At 30.6% G+C, this 15,442-nt stretch overlaps 1 protein-coding gene across 1 annotated transcript; it reads left to right on the top strand.

Moving 5' to 3' along the window:
• Window positions 1–2,417: 2,417 nt before the first annotated feature.
• LOC109337033 (ABC transporter G family member 26-like) lies at window positions 2,418–7,889 on the top strand. The gene is made up of 9 exons (XM_019573894.1): window positions 2,418–2,659; window positions 3,239–3,528; window positions 3,641–3,796; window positions 3,912–4,095; window positions 4,190–4,468; window positions 4,554–4,838; window positions 5,149–5,433; window positions 5,521–5,628; window positions 7,448–7,889. Exons 1-9 carry the CDS (start codon window positions 2,474–2,476, stop codon window positions 7,712–7,714), a joined length of 2,040 nt encoding a protein of 679 aa, XP_019429439.1. The 5' UTR covers window positions 2,418–2,473; the 3' UTR covers window positions 7,715–7,889.
• Window positions 7,890–15,442: the final 7,553 nt, after the last annotated feature.

Raw genomic sequence — 15,442 nt, 5'->3', positions numbered from 1 at the left:
AATAATTTATTTCTTTCCTAATTGCAATAGAATGAGTACGTCTTTAAGTATATATATATGGAGACTCAATAACAACATATTAATTTATCCTAGTAATAATAATAACTATTAAGGAGCCACCTTTTCATAACAAAAAAGCGTGTCTGATACCAATTAGACCTTTTATCGCATTTTAAATTTTCAAACGATATCACATTAAAAGAAATAACTAACACTAAACAGAGGCAGAGAAGGTTGCGTAGGGAAATCTAAGGCTTCAACCCCAGAAACAACACTGTTTGTAATTCAAATGAATATTGAGTTATACTTTAATTTCATATGTCGGAACCAGAATTTTATTTTTTTATTTTTTTTTATTTTTACCAGAAAGATGAAACTTTAACTACACTGTGATGCAAATATATAATATGCATGTCAAATTTATAATATCTTTAGCAGTGTATTTTGATGCCTTTGTTTCCACTGCAATTATCAAGTCAAATATGCAATGTACATATGCAGTTATAGACTGCAGATTGAACCAAAAAAAAATGCTGAAGTTGCAGGATACAGTGCATACGTTTGAGTCTTGATTATACACATTCATGGATACACACAAATATATTCAACATAGATAATCACATGCATGTATTTTAATGCTTACACACAAAAAAGGTTCTAAAATAATGTGTTTATATAAAAAAAAACAATTCATATCAAATATGAATAATAAATGCGGATTCGGAAATTTATATCTTAATGATTTAACATGAAAGTGGCTCTGATACCACTTGTTGTAATGATTTTATAACATGGAAGATACTAAATATGACAAGAATACTATTATCATATAATTATATCAGTCATGTCAAATCATGAAGAATAAATAGAAAAGCGGAAGCGTACTTGAAGGATCCATGAAATCTTCTTGAAAGAAATGAACTTCTTGATGGATTAGTGATCTTCCAATGTAGACTACCCTTACTCTTTAGTTCCTCTTCCAATGGGATGAAAAGAATAAAATTTAATTTGTTGTGTCTACAATTGGGGACGATAATAGCCATAACTTTACTTAAGTAGACCACTTTAATTTTGGCTAATAAAAAATAATGAGACAAACACATTTAAATATTACATTTGTGACCCAAAATTTCTTACATGTCTAACTAGATGAACTCATAATTGATGTTTAAACAAGTTTTAGGGTAACATCAAGTTTATCCACATTTCTTTGACTTATTCACAAATTTAAATTCAAATCAAAATAACCATCGTTAAATAATGAGGGTAAATACACAGTTGTCATTGGAAGGGAGTAAGAAGAATATAAAATGGGGTAACATTGTGACTTAAACTTGAAAAAACCCCTTTATATTATAATTCTTCAGCATGTGCATCGGTTCAATGAAAAACATACATTTACTGATAAAACACATTTGTTCACTTATAAAGCAATGCAGTTGTGTTGTAAACTATCACCAACAACACTTCCCATAGCCATAACCTCACCTTATTCTTAAAGTGAATCAAAATAAAATTAAAAAAAAGTTAGTTTGATATATTAGATCACCGTTGTTAAATTGTGAATCTAAGGAGAAGAGAGGAAGAATGAATCAACAAATTACTCAACAAAATATATCTTAAGAGTCTTTATTTTTATTTGTTTTGTAACTTTCCTTTTTGGGTAATTTTTGGTTGTTAATTCTGTTTTTAGTTTTGGCAGTTTTTCCTCTTTTAGAAAGTATCTCTTTTCTTCTTCTTTTCTGTTAAGAGCCAGTAAGTATATATAAACTGGTTATACTTTGGCATTTGTATTAATCAAGAAAGGTCAATAAAGAGATTGAGGCATATTCATTGAGTGGTGTCTTGAGTTTTCTTCTTCCCTCATTTTTCTTCTTCAAATTACATTACCACCGTGCAATCCTTTTCTTCCTCTTGTTCATCTCTGTTATTTCTGCAAACATGGATACACCATCTTTTTAAGAACTGTCAAATACAAATAAGGATTAATTGTAAATCGATGATTTAAATTGTGGTCGTAGTTAATATACATCTACTGCAATTGCATGATATTATATTCGCAACTGTAATTGTGGAATGTAATTTAAAGTAATGTTGTAAACAAAAAATAACTATTTGATATAAGGAGGAGTATTTATGAGTATTTTCATATAAAATTCATTATGTAAAGTTGCCTCTAATCAAACAAAGTGAATATGCAAAATACAACTTTTATCACTGGCTCAACTGTTTAATTGCAATCACATTCTTTTGACCTATATCTTATTTTATTCATTTTCTTGACATGTTTTTATGTCATAATATCATAATGGTTGAAACTTTTAAGGGTATGTAAGGACCACATGAAACATGAAAAGTATGTGTTAAACCAACCAAAATTCTGGTTCCATATATAATCAAGCTCTTGATCTGAGAGACTTAAATTTTATTGTTAGACTTTGCTTCAAACTATCTCTTAGTGACTTCACAAATCATGGAAATTGGGAGAGAGAATGAGATTGAGGATATATCAATGTCACCCCCATCAGGGAGCAATGGCATTGGTCACAACAAAGAATTTTTGTCTCAAGCATACCTTAGGACTAGGTACACAGAGATTGATATTCAAGTTGAAGGTTCAAGTTTCAACCAAAATCATACCCTCCCCATATTTCTCAAGGTAGGGAGAAATAAATGGCTTTAATTTATAGTTTATGCTCAACGGTAATGTTGCATGCATTATGATACTGAGGTCACGAATTCGAATCATACAAATAGTCTATTTGCTTGTGAGGATAAGACCATATACATCTATCTTTCCTATATCCTATTAGGTGGAAGCCTCATGAAGCTATCATTTTTCTTAGATATGTATAAAGAATTCTTTATCACATTCAAGTGATAAGAGCAATAAGTCATAACTACTTTAAATTTCTTTTGGTACTACCTATGTATCTCCTCACCCTATGGGTAAGGAATCAATCTCTTTCGAGGTGTGTGGTTGCCCATCCCAACAAGTATTGCTCACATTAATTGAATTGTTAACCTTTTGGTCTGTCTGGAAATCTAGTAGGACCTTACACCACTAGACCAACGCTTTGTTGGTATATAAAATTTGATAATAAGTCACAAGTCATGATAAAGTGACATAACCATTAGCCACAAGTCATAACAATTAGAAACAAAACATTGTTGATACTTGATCATAATATTTTGACTATTTGACATAAGTTACACCACTTTTTTAATCAATGGGCAGTTTGAAGATGTAGAGTATAAGGTGAGAAATAGACAAGCAGGTTCCAACAATCCTGTGAAGACAGTGGTGTCAAAGGTAGCAACACAACTCACTATGGAAGAAGATAGATACAAGAAAATTTTGAAGGGAATCACAGGAAGCATTGGCCCTGGTGAAATTCTTGCTCTGATGGGTCCTTCTGGTAGTGGAAAAACAACCTTGTTGAGAGTTATAAGTGGAAGATTACTAGAAAATACAAAGGGAAAAATAACTTATAATGATGTTCCATATACACCAGCTGTCAAGAGAAGGTTAAGTAGTTAACTAGATTCATCAACATAATCATTGTTATGGCAAGTACTTGATACTTATATAGAACATAAGTATGAGATAATAGTCACATTTTATGTTTTTCTCTTATAGGATTGGATTTGTGGCACAAGAAGATGTGCTTTTCCCACAATTAACTGTAGAAGAAACTTTAGTCTTCTCTGCATTGTTAAGGTTGCCAACTAGTATGAGTAAGCAGCAAAAATATGCCAAAGTTGACACCACTATCAAGGAGCTAGGCCTTGAAAGGTGTGTTTTGCAACATGTTCTTATGTACATAATATGAATACTAACCAAAATTTCCTTAAAAGATAGACATACAATTATTTCCCTAAGTAACCAATCCTCTTGTATAACACTATAGATGTCGCGGCACGAAAATAGGTGGAGGATTTCTCAAAGGGATATCAGGAGGAGAAAGGAAGAGAACAAGCATAGGGTATGAAATTCTTGTTGATCCTTCACTGCTGCTGCTTGATGAACCAACTTCAGGCCTTGATTCCACCTCAGCAAACAAACTCCTACTCACTCTTCAAGGACTAGCTAAGGTATCCGTAACTGAATTTAATCATGCGCCGTTGTTATGCAGCACCCTACAAATTTAGAATTGCATGATGAAAGTTGCATTTGATTTACCTATAGGCCGGAAGGACCATAATCACAACAATACACCAGCCATCTAGCAGAATCTTTCACATGTTTGACAAACTTCTTCTGATATCAGAAGGGTATCCTGTTTATTATGGCAAGGCTAGAGAATCAGTAGAATACTTTTCATCCTTGAGGTTTGTTCCGGAAATACCGATGAATCCTGCAGAGTTCTTGATTGACTTGGCAACTGGACAAGTGAATGATATGTCTGTTCCAGCAGATATTTTTGAAGATCAAGAATCTATTGACCCTTCAAAAGCTGTTGTTAAAGTAGGATTTTCTTACATGTATATATTGTATTATGTACACTACACTACACTCTTTCTCTTTCCCTCTTAATAGTTTTTTTTGTTAGTATCTACAACTCAAGTACAAAGCTTTATTGGAGCCAAAAGAAAAAGAAGAGAACCATGGAGCAGCAACCACACCAGAACATCTTCAACTAGCTATTCAAGTTAAGAAGGAGTGGACATTGAGTTGGTTGGACCAATTCATGATTCTTTCTAGGAGAACATTCAAAGCAAGATGCAAGGACTATTTTGACAAGTTAAGGCTAGTTCAAGCACTTGGAGTTGCACTTTTATTGGGTCTACTTTGGTGGAAATCTTCAACCAATACTGAGGCTCAACTCAGAGATCAGGTAATTTCCATTTTACTGTTTAAATTACAAGATTTTTTTTTGTATAACCAATGGTATCCCCTCACCCTTTGGGTAAGAAACTAATCTTCTTCAGGGTTCATGGTTGTCCCTCCTAACAAGTGTCGCTCACAAGAATCGAACCTTTGACCTTTTGGTCTACCTGGGAGTCCAATGAGCCTTATACTACTAGATCAACCAACGCTGTTGGTATCTCAAGTTACAAGATTGATATGCTAAATTGTCACTATCTATCTATCTATCTATCTATCCACATCTTTTACACTAAAATGGAATACTTTCTATGTTGCAGGTTGGTTTAGTATTCTACATCTGTATATTCTGGACATCTTCTTGCATTTTTGGAGCTGTCTATGTCTTTCCATTTGAAAAGGTGTACTTGATAAAAGAAAGGAAAGCTGACATGTATAGATTAAGTGTATACTATGCATGCAGCACTCTGTGTGACATGGTGGCACATGTTTTCTATCCTACTATTTTCATGGCTATCTTGTACTTCATGGCTGGTTTTAAGAGGACTATTGCATGCTTCTTCTTGACATTACTTACTGTTCTGTTAATAGCTGTAACAAGTCAAGTAAGTTTATGAACTTAGTCAGAATATGTTAGTTAGTAGGGTTCGATTTGTTTCAAGTTTTGATGCATATATTGTTGTTACATGCAGGGTGCAGGAGAACTGTTTGGAGCTGCAGTTATGAGTATTAAAAGATCAGGGATGGCTGCTTCTTTGATTCTAATGATGTTTCTCCTTACAGGTGGCTACTATGTTCAGGTATGTACAATATCTTCTTAGTGCAAAAGCTTTTCAAATAATGAGAACTGTCAATATTTTAAATTGCAGTAGTTGTGCCACAAATGTAATATGTTGTGCCCACATCATTGTAATTCAATATTATATCATAATTGTGGCATGATTTAGTTATAACGGTCATCACAACCATAATATTATCACTGCAAAGTAATCCACTCAGCAAATTGACATAGTGCTAAGAAGAGAAAAGTTTGGTGTCATTCCGTGGACAAATTCCCTATTGAAATTGGGACATAACTAGTAGAGTAACCCACACAATGAGTGAAAAGTTGACAAAATTCCAAATTTGTCAAGATTCAAGGGTGGTTATGAGATACTACATTTGTCCCACAAAGATTTGATTGACATGTAAAAATTATTATACCAAATTGATGTTAGGATAATGAATAAATAGTCTTGGGAATTACATACTATGGTATATAATTGGTCAGGATTTAATTAAGTGCTTGATAAAATATATGCCGGAATATATGAGACAGAGAATATACCTATCAAATCTTAACTTCACAAATAAAGGTAAAAATAGTTTAGATTAGGTATTGTCTTAAATAGACCAGCCTATATAGTATATAAGAATTTGGACCTGACCTATTAATATATTTAGATTAGGTATTGTCTTAAATAGACCAGCCTATATAGTATATAAGAATTTGGACCTGACCTATTAACATATTTAAAAAATTTTCAAAGTTACACTTCACTTATTTAAAAGCCTAGTCTGATTTGTTTATCTGTTTAAATGTATGTTACACTATATGATATTAAAATATGCCACAATATCTATATTTAAATGGGAAAAAGATATATACATCGACAGTGTAAAGATTTTTTACACTCTCACTGTATCATCCACCATTGATTTTTAGTCATCATTGACTTTTAAATAAAAGTATTGCAAATGAATGGTAGATGATGCACTGACTGTGTATAAATCTTTAGATTGTCAATGCACACATTTTACACTCAAATTTTAAATAGGTTAAAAGACCTCTTTTTAACTAGATCCATCTAACCCTAAGAATTAAATTTTATCTTTGTATACATTTTTATATTAAAATTAATCTATAATAATATTACTTAAATTAAAATAGTATAATATGGACATTATCATATAATGGCTTGTTAGGCTTAATAGACTTCCTAAAAAGTCTGAGTTTAACTTGTTTGTGAAAAAAATTTGGCCTCATCTAATCTATTATAGATCAAGTAATAGACTTCTGATAGACGGTCTCATATGTTTCCACCTTTACTTGTAAACACTCAATTTCAATGATTTGAAGATATAATCTCTTAGTCACAAAACATACAATGTGCCAAGGCTAAACTGAACCTCTAAGTGCTTGATAATTGACTGATTTACTAGACAAATCATATTTCTTTTGACTTTGTAAAGATTTAGTATTTTTGTGGGATGGAGGGAATAAGTCAAAGTGGTAGTTACCACTTGCCACTAATCTATTCGAGAGTCAATAACAATATTAACTTATTCTTGGCAAAAAAATATCTAAGGTTTAGTATTTTCCTAAGAACGGCGTTATTTATTTTGTGCTTATTCCCCAATAAAGAATAGAACAACAAAAATTACATGTTATATTTTCATTAATATAATCTCATGAGAAAAGAAAAAGCACTTCGAAAAATAACACCTAAGTTTGTCATTAAATAACTTAACATGATTAGTTCTATGTTGATTCCTATTACCTCCTTTGAATAAGACTCTCACACTTCTTTCCTTAACGCAAGATTCCCAACACTAACTAAGGACATGTTTTTTTTATAGCACATACCGAAGTTCATGAGGTGGTTGAAATACATGTCCTTCATGTACTACGGATTCAGGTTGCTTCTAAAAGTTCAATATTCAGGAGATGAATTATATGATTGTGAAAGCAATGGAGGGTGCAAGACCCTACAAAGTTCACCTTCATTTGACACTGTCAACTTAAAAGGTGGCTTAAAAGAAGTGTGGATTCTACTAGCCATGGCTATAAGCTACCGTTTTTTAGCTTATTGGTGCCTCCATAGAAGAATTGATACCACCAACTAATTAATATAGTTTCAATATTTGTGGGAAAGTGTATTGTGTGAACTCATTTGGAGGCAATAATTGTTAAATGCAAGGGTCAGTCCATGACATTCATGTTGTTCTATACTTACAAAAATCACTGAAATTATTATTATCAATAAAATTACAGCTTAGAGAATGTAAATAAACAGTAGTATGTATGTGTCAAATTTATTAACTAAATTAAATAATTAATGCACCTCTAGATCTTTTTCTTAGAGCAACTCATGGACAACTTAAAATTGCACTGGCCATTCATAAAAGAATAGTAAAAAAGTCATTCATAAATATATTTTTTATACAACTATTTTTTTGGTTTCCCACATGTATCCTTGCACTAGAGGCAATCCCGTCTGAGCCGCGAACATCCACAGATATGTGGTAACTCTTCCAGCGATTATTTTTTCCATCCATAAGACTCGAACCTGAGACCTTGCTTATATACCACTTGAACCAACAGCCATTGGCTTTTATACAACTATTTGATCACGTGTGAATAATAAATTGCTAAAAATAATTTGCCTTATCATATTTATTATTACAGTGATATTTGTTAAAAATACACTACTAAATAAACAAATGATTGAACTGTAATATTAAATTTTAGAGTAAATTATATTAACATCCATTAAGTTTTAGTGAAATTATACAAAATATCATTTTTTTACCTATACAAAATATTATCTCTTTTTTGTACCTACGCAAACCACCCCTAAATTATGTACATAATTATACTGACTACTACTACAGGAGGTATAAATATGTTCTTTTAGAAAAAATGGTGATGAGTGTAATTAAATTAAACAAAATATTATATATTGTATAGATAAATTCAAATAGTATAAGTTGACAATTACTATTCATTATTTTTGCCTCCTTACAAATTATATTAATAATTCTAAGGAGATGTGTAAATACTCTTATATTATGTTATAACGAACCAAAAATATTGAAAAGATATTGACTCTTATACTATTTGCATTTGTCTACACAAAATATCATATTTTGTTTAACTTAATTATACTTATCACTCTTTTTTGTTATTAAGATATTACACTTATCTCTCTTATATGGGTAGTGAGTAGGGATGAGCCAGACCCGATCCGACTCGACTGTTGAAAGATATTTTTGAGAGAGGAGTTTATTCCTCTCTTTTTCGGTGTGTTCTTTTTATTTGATTAAATAAGTGAACTCGGTTTTATTCTTTGTTCGTCATCTCGGCTTTGTTGAAATAAATTTCAACGTCGGTATAATGGTTTCAAGAATATTCCAGTTACAACTTACTTCTTAATAATCATGTGAACGAGTTATTCCTTCTTTGCCCCATCTCGGCTTTGTTAGAATAAATTCTAATGCCGGTACAATGATATCGAAGTAATCCCTTATTACATAATTATTAAGTACCTTTGAATACCATCTCGGTTTTATGGAATAAATTCCAACACTGGTTTAATAGAATTCTAATATACAAAAGTGATGTATAGTTAGTTGTTAGAAACAAATAAATAATTAAGGAATAAAAGAATAATAAATTTAGGTGACTTTTTATTTATTTACTCCCTTCGGGTTCATTTTATTAACAAACCAAATTTCTCCCTTAAGGAAGGTTGATATTAAAGAATAAATAAATTGCGTAAAGTAAATGACAGTAAATAAAAGTTAGTAAGTTAGTTTCACCACTTTTGTATATTAAAATGTGTTTTCAACAAATAAATTTATTGATAACACTTTACTATATTACAATTTACACTTCTTTCAAGATTCAATTGTAGTATACTATAGGGTTATGTCGAACCACAAGGAATTGCCTAATAAAATAAATCATATAAACATGTCAAAGCACAAATAATGGTTTAAACATATTTTGATGGTTTTGTTGTTTGATTTGCATATAAATAAATTAACAAGAAAAATAAACTAAGTATTCACAAATTCTTGAGGAGACAAGATCAATTTGAATAAGGAAAATATTTTTCATCTTCTTATGAGTTTGAACTACTTAGACAAGTTCTTATGTTTTACTTTGATTTACTCTAAACACCAAGTTCTAAAATCCTTCTTTTAATGTATGTCTTAAAATGGTAGAATGATAGTCACTTATATTTATTACTAAACAATATTACGTCCACAAAGAGATTAGGTTGTCACACCCTAATCTTGGCTACTCTAATATTGAAGTAGTAATGAAAATAAGATCGTAAGAAAAGTATGCTTAACTTGGCAAATAAACTAAGTAGTACAACTACTTCTTAGTTTATTTCTTAAGTGGTTGAGCACCTCAAATCCTACAAAATACATAAAAAAGAACTATACATACAAATATACAAGATTGTGATATTTTATACAAAAGTAATGTTTTAAGTTGATTTTTCTCAATTATGCTTAAGATAAGTGCCATAAAAATGTATGAAATTTAGGTATGTTTAGCACTTATCACGGACCCTTAGATCTGTCTCAACCCGATGACTTAGGGATATGTCTGACCCATCTAAATAAATAAAAAAGGACAGACCCAATTAAAAAAGATAGACCTGACATCAAAAAAGGACGGGCTCAGGTCTATGTCCGAGTCATTCGGCCAGTCTATTTTAGTTATATATCAAGAATAGTTGAATAAGTATCTATCAATACCCATCATGTTCGACCCATATTGACATGTTGTTATCATTTCAGTTCACCGACCGATCTCTTATTGTCACGTTGTTGTCATTTCAGTTCTCATGTGTTTTTTTATCATTTACAATAATACTTCAGCTTATGTTGACACTTGACAGTTTAAATTGTTCTGAAATTTTCAATGTCTTTTATAATTTTCAGTCACGTGATTGTGATAATTTTAGTTTGAATAATGCAATTTACGGTTTATAGTTCATATACTGATGTATGTGGAATGCAAGTTGTAGTTGAGTTTATATACATATTGTGATAATTTTTTATGTGCATGTTTAAAGATTTGAGAAAAAAATCTACGTTTGTCATTTTGCCATTTTTCAACCTGGACCCGCCCCTATTTTGACCCGTCTTATTTTGGACCCATCTTGTCTCATCCTAATTAGGGACGGGTTCGACTTAAAAAATTGACCCAATCAATTTTTAAGGACGGGTGAAAGACATGCTTAACCCGTCCCAATCCGTCTCATGCTCATCCCTAGTAGTGAGTGTAATGTACGTATATAATTAGGGTGATTTATATATGTATGTATAAATAAAGAGAAATAATTTATGTAATTTCAGTAACACCTAATGATATGTTAGTGTAATCTACTTATGAGAAGAATATGTTTAAACATATTAAACCATTCTTTAATAAAAAATAATGGTTTTGCTAATTTAGGGAAATGACTTTTCTTAATTGGAGTAGGTTAACAATAATATGCTGGTGTTATATTTGATGGGTTGTATCACTTCCAAATATCCTACAATAAGCCAATTTCCAGATGGAGTAATCACCTCCTCAACATAAGGCCATCCTGGGGCAGTTGCTCCCCAACTTCTACCTATTCTTTCTTCCTTGTAGATTTCAATATTACATATAAGTTAAACGATCAAGGAAAACTAAGACACCATAAAATAAATTTATTTAGAAAGCCAATGCATTTCATATAATCTTATTCTAAATAACATCTCTACTGTATGAACAAATCAGAAAACAGAAAAATTGAAGAGAAGAACATTGATCCTCCAATTATTAACATCTGCAATCTGTTTCGGGATGTTTGAGGGGGTTGTTTGGGTCTGGCGGTGCATATTCTGTTGTGGTGGGGCGCAGTGCAGCGATGCAAGTTCTGGGGGTGGAGGGATTTTTGATGTTTTAGGATAAGTAGGTTAACCAGGGGAAAAAAAAGTCAGGGATGAGAGGTGATTTATTTTTTTGAAATGAAAATAATAAAAGTACTCATATTACTAAATTTAGGGAGAGAATCTACTTACTTCAATAGTAACTTTTTTTTAAATTTATTGTTCATCATAGCCATTAGTTCTAGGGAAATCTATTGGTTTAAATTATAAATAAATCCATTAGATGTGCATAGAATTAATGATTAGTATAAGAATTAAATTTTTTAATTTTAATTTAGGAATAAGTGGATCTTTGTTCTTAAATTTATTACAATTAAAATATGAGGGCTAACTTTGTCCAAATGGTGTATAATCCAATCTCTCCAACTAAAAAACTCATTTACCTAGTTAAACTATATATATGAGAGATCTGTTTATACCCAAGTTAAATTATACTATTTACACTCAATCTCAGTTATCAATTTTCTTAAATCCAACGGACCAAATGAGTGAAACTTAAAAGTTATTTAAGATTTTTCTTTTTCTATCTCATCATTTATTTCACTCACCCATATGGTCCATTAGGTTTAAGAAAATAAATAACTGAGATTATGTAACTATTATAACTTAATTTGAGTGTAAATTGATCTCTTCTCATATATATATATATATATATATATATATATATATATATATATATGACATGTATAAGGTCTTAATCTTTTGTGAGTTAATCATGTAGTAGTACATCTATAGTCTTTGATGAGGGTGTAGTTGATTTTTAATTAATCCTCTCATTTCAATTCTTTTAAGTTTTACGCTATGCATATTTGAATGAAGAAAATTAAGTGAATATTCATTCGAAACTTGACTCGTTATTTAGCTACATAAAGTTGGTTTATGAACCAAACAAGTTGAACATGAGTTAAAAATTAAGTTGGTTAAATAAACGAATCGAACATGAATCAAATACAATTTGACTCGTTAGATTCATGAGTTGACTCGATTATATACATATATACAAGGGAATGACTCAAGTGAGAATAATTCTCACATAAAAATTGTCAGAACAATAAATCAGAGTCATGCAATCATATATGAAAGGTTATGATTAATTAAAAGTTAGTTAATAATCACATGGTCGTTTAAAAACTTTTAATCTCGACAATTCCAATAAGATTCAACGATACATATTAAATGTTTTTTTCTCACGTTAACAACCAATAAGAAATTGGTCTAGTTATGTAAGGTCTTACTAGATCCTTAGAAAGACCAAAATGTCAAAATATTGATTTCTGAGAGCGCCACGCCACTTATTGGGAGGGGCAATTACTCACCCTGAAAGGATTAGTTCCTTACCCTTAGGATAGAGGGATATCCTTGTTAGTTCCAATATCTCGTAGGCCTTTAAATTTATGTTGATGAGCGACATAGATTTGAGCTTGTTACCTGCTCGAAAGTTTGTGAGCCTTAACTAAGTCGAACTTGAGCTGAAAAAATAGTTCGACATTGAATTCAACTCCAAGTTTGACTTAACTCATTTCCACCTCTAAGCATGTAGATTGAAAACTATTAAAGATATAAGTTTTTGATATAATTTGACTATAATAATCATATTTAAACCCACATTAAACTATATTAAAGGAAAATGGAGAAATAATAATGAAAATGATAAATAATAATATAATAAGAAAAGAAAATATAAATGTGTATTGAATCACTAAAATATAAAATGATTTGGCAAGTAATGAAAATTTTAAACATAAAAAGATATGGAAGCAGATAGTAGCTTATACTAGTGTTATTAATACCGTACATATTATCATACTGGTTAAAGTTTGGTGTTATGGTATGATTGATTAATCTATGATTCACTAATTAAATTGCATATCAGGTAAGTTATTTATATTAGAATAAATATAATAATTTTAGAGATATAAATAATATTATTCACAATATAAAACCTAAGTATTGAAATGATTCAATGACCATATATATTACAAATAATTATTATATTTAATATTAGAATATTTAATGTGTTATTTTGAAATTTTGAATTTTTTCTTGAGTAAACTAGTTTTGATTGGTACAGTGTGATTTAACTTTTGACCAATATTTTCTAGTTTTGACTGGTTTTAAATGAGTTAATTATATGTTTTATTTAATTATAAGTTTGATTTAATTGTCATTTGGTTGGTATAATACAATTTTTATGATATAATTGATGATAAACATTAAATACCTCCTATAATTTCATTTATTATCAAATTCTTTTGGTTAAGTACCAATTTGAATTTATTATCTACATTTAAATAAATTAAAACTGGTTATTTATTCTTCCAAAATTATTACTCTTCCTCTTCTACCTTTTTACTTCACCCGAAAACTTAATAAGAGAGTTTTACACATTTGGACTATTCTGAATGTGGTTTGCATATAATAGTGTGATGACAACTTCTAGGGGTGCCTTTGATTGTAAGATCATTTTAGTTTGAAGTTAAGAGCTTTATAAATCAGAATTCGGTGTTGGTATTGATATAGATTTTTAGGACAATTTTAGGATAAATTTGTGGGAAAAGATGGAAAAGATATGAAGATGGAGACGCCACAAGCTCAAGAGCTTGATAAGTCAATGATATTCACCACAAGGAAGGATCTTGATAAGAATTTAGACGCCACACCGAGAGGGTGATGAGTCTTAGAACACCACAAGAATAAGAATCTTGATAAGTTCAAATTAAGGAGCTTTGACTCAATTTTAGGAATTCAATCCATTTTTTCTCAAAAACAAACTTAACTTTATTAATGACAATTCAATTACATAAATAGGCAATCTAAATGTCTTGGGCTGAAATAAAATACTAAATCCTAATTAACTTGAATAATAAAAATCCTTATTAAAACTTAGGCTAAAATAAATATGAAATAATAATGTAGCTCCTAATTTAAATCATGTAAATAATGGTTGCAACCAGAATGAGTAACTTGACCTTTGAATGAGTTTGGCCTCAGTTGGGTGTGGCTGAGTTATGAGTGAGTCTTTGACTTGAGTTTGTTGAGTAGCCACGGATTTGGAGAAGATAAGATGGTGAGCTAACCCTTTTGCCAAATCATATCTATCTTTAAGCAACCAAATTTATCTTCAAGCAAGTAGGATAACAACTTTACAATCAAATTTCCTTAATTATAGCCGTGTGATCCTTGATTGATAAAGGGTTGATCTTTCCTTGCTTGGTCGAATTTTGTATGATAGGATTTGACTAAATTGCTTGTCAAATTTGAATTCTCAAATCTATCTTTGTTGGGGCTGATTTGTTTATAAGATATGTTGTTGGTATAAACAAATCTTATCTTCACTTCCTTGATTGTAGCCTTCCACAACATAATTCTATATTCACTTGATCCCTTGTTTGTAGCATTAAATTGGATCAGATTTGAAAGATATAATCTTTATAATTATCTTCAAATAATTTGTTTTCTCCATGCCTTATCTCCTTGTTTCCTTAGAGATAGAGTTCCTCACGTCCTCTTCCATGTAAGAAAATGACCATGCTTTAATATCATTGCTCTAGTCACGTGACAAGCTTACCCTTGAATCTAAGTAAACTACTTGGTCACAAAATATGGACCATGTTACAAAAAATTCCAACCCATATTACATGAATTAAATGCTAAAATAATTGAATGAAAATAAACCTAAGACTATATGAGAGTGCAATATCATTTATTTGAATCAATGCAAATAAAATAAACTAAACTATGCTATATATTCTTTGCAAGAACATGACCTCCAAAAATCATAGGTTGCCCCCCTTGGTTTACATCATAGTGTATGAAGAAATAACTATGGGAGTTAACTTAGTTATTCTATTTTAGAACCTTTTACTTATTTATTTGTAGCAAAATATAGAACTGATGGTAGATAAAGTGTAT

This window comes from Lupinus angustifolius, unplaced genomic scaffold (assembly GCF_001865875.1).
Source record: "Lupinus angustifolius cultivar Tanjil unplaced genomic scaffold, LupAngTanjil_v1.0 Scaffold_1_784, whole genome shotgun sequence".
Taxonomy (NCBI): domain Eukaryota; kingdom Viridiplantae; phylum Streptophyta; class Magnoliopsida; order Fabales; family Fabaceae; genus Lupinus; species Lupinus angustifolius.
This window is presented reverse-complemented; position numbering and strand designations above follow the sequence as displayed.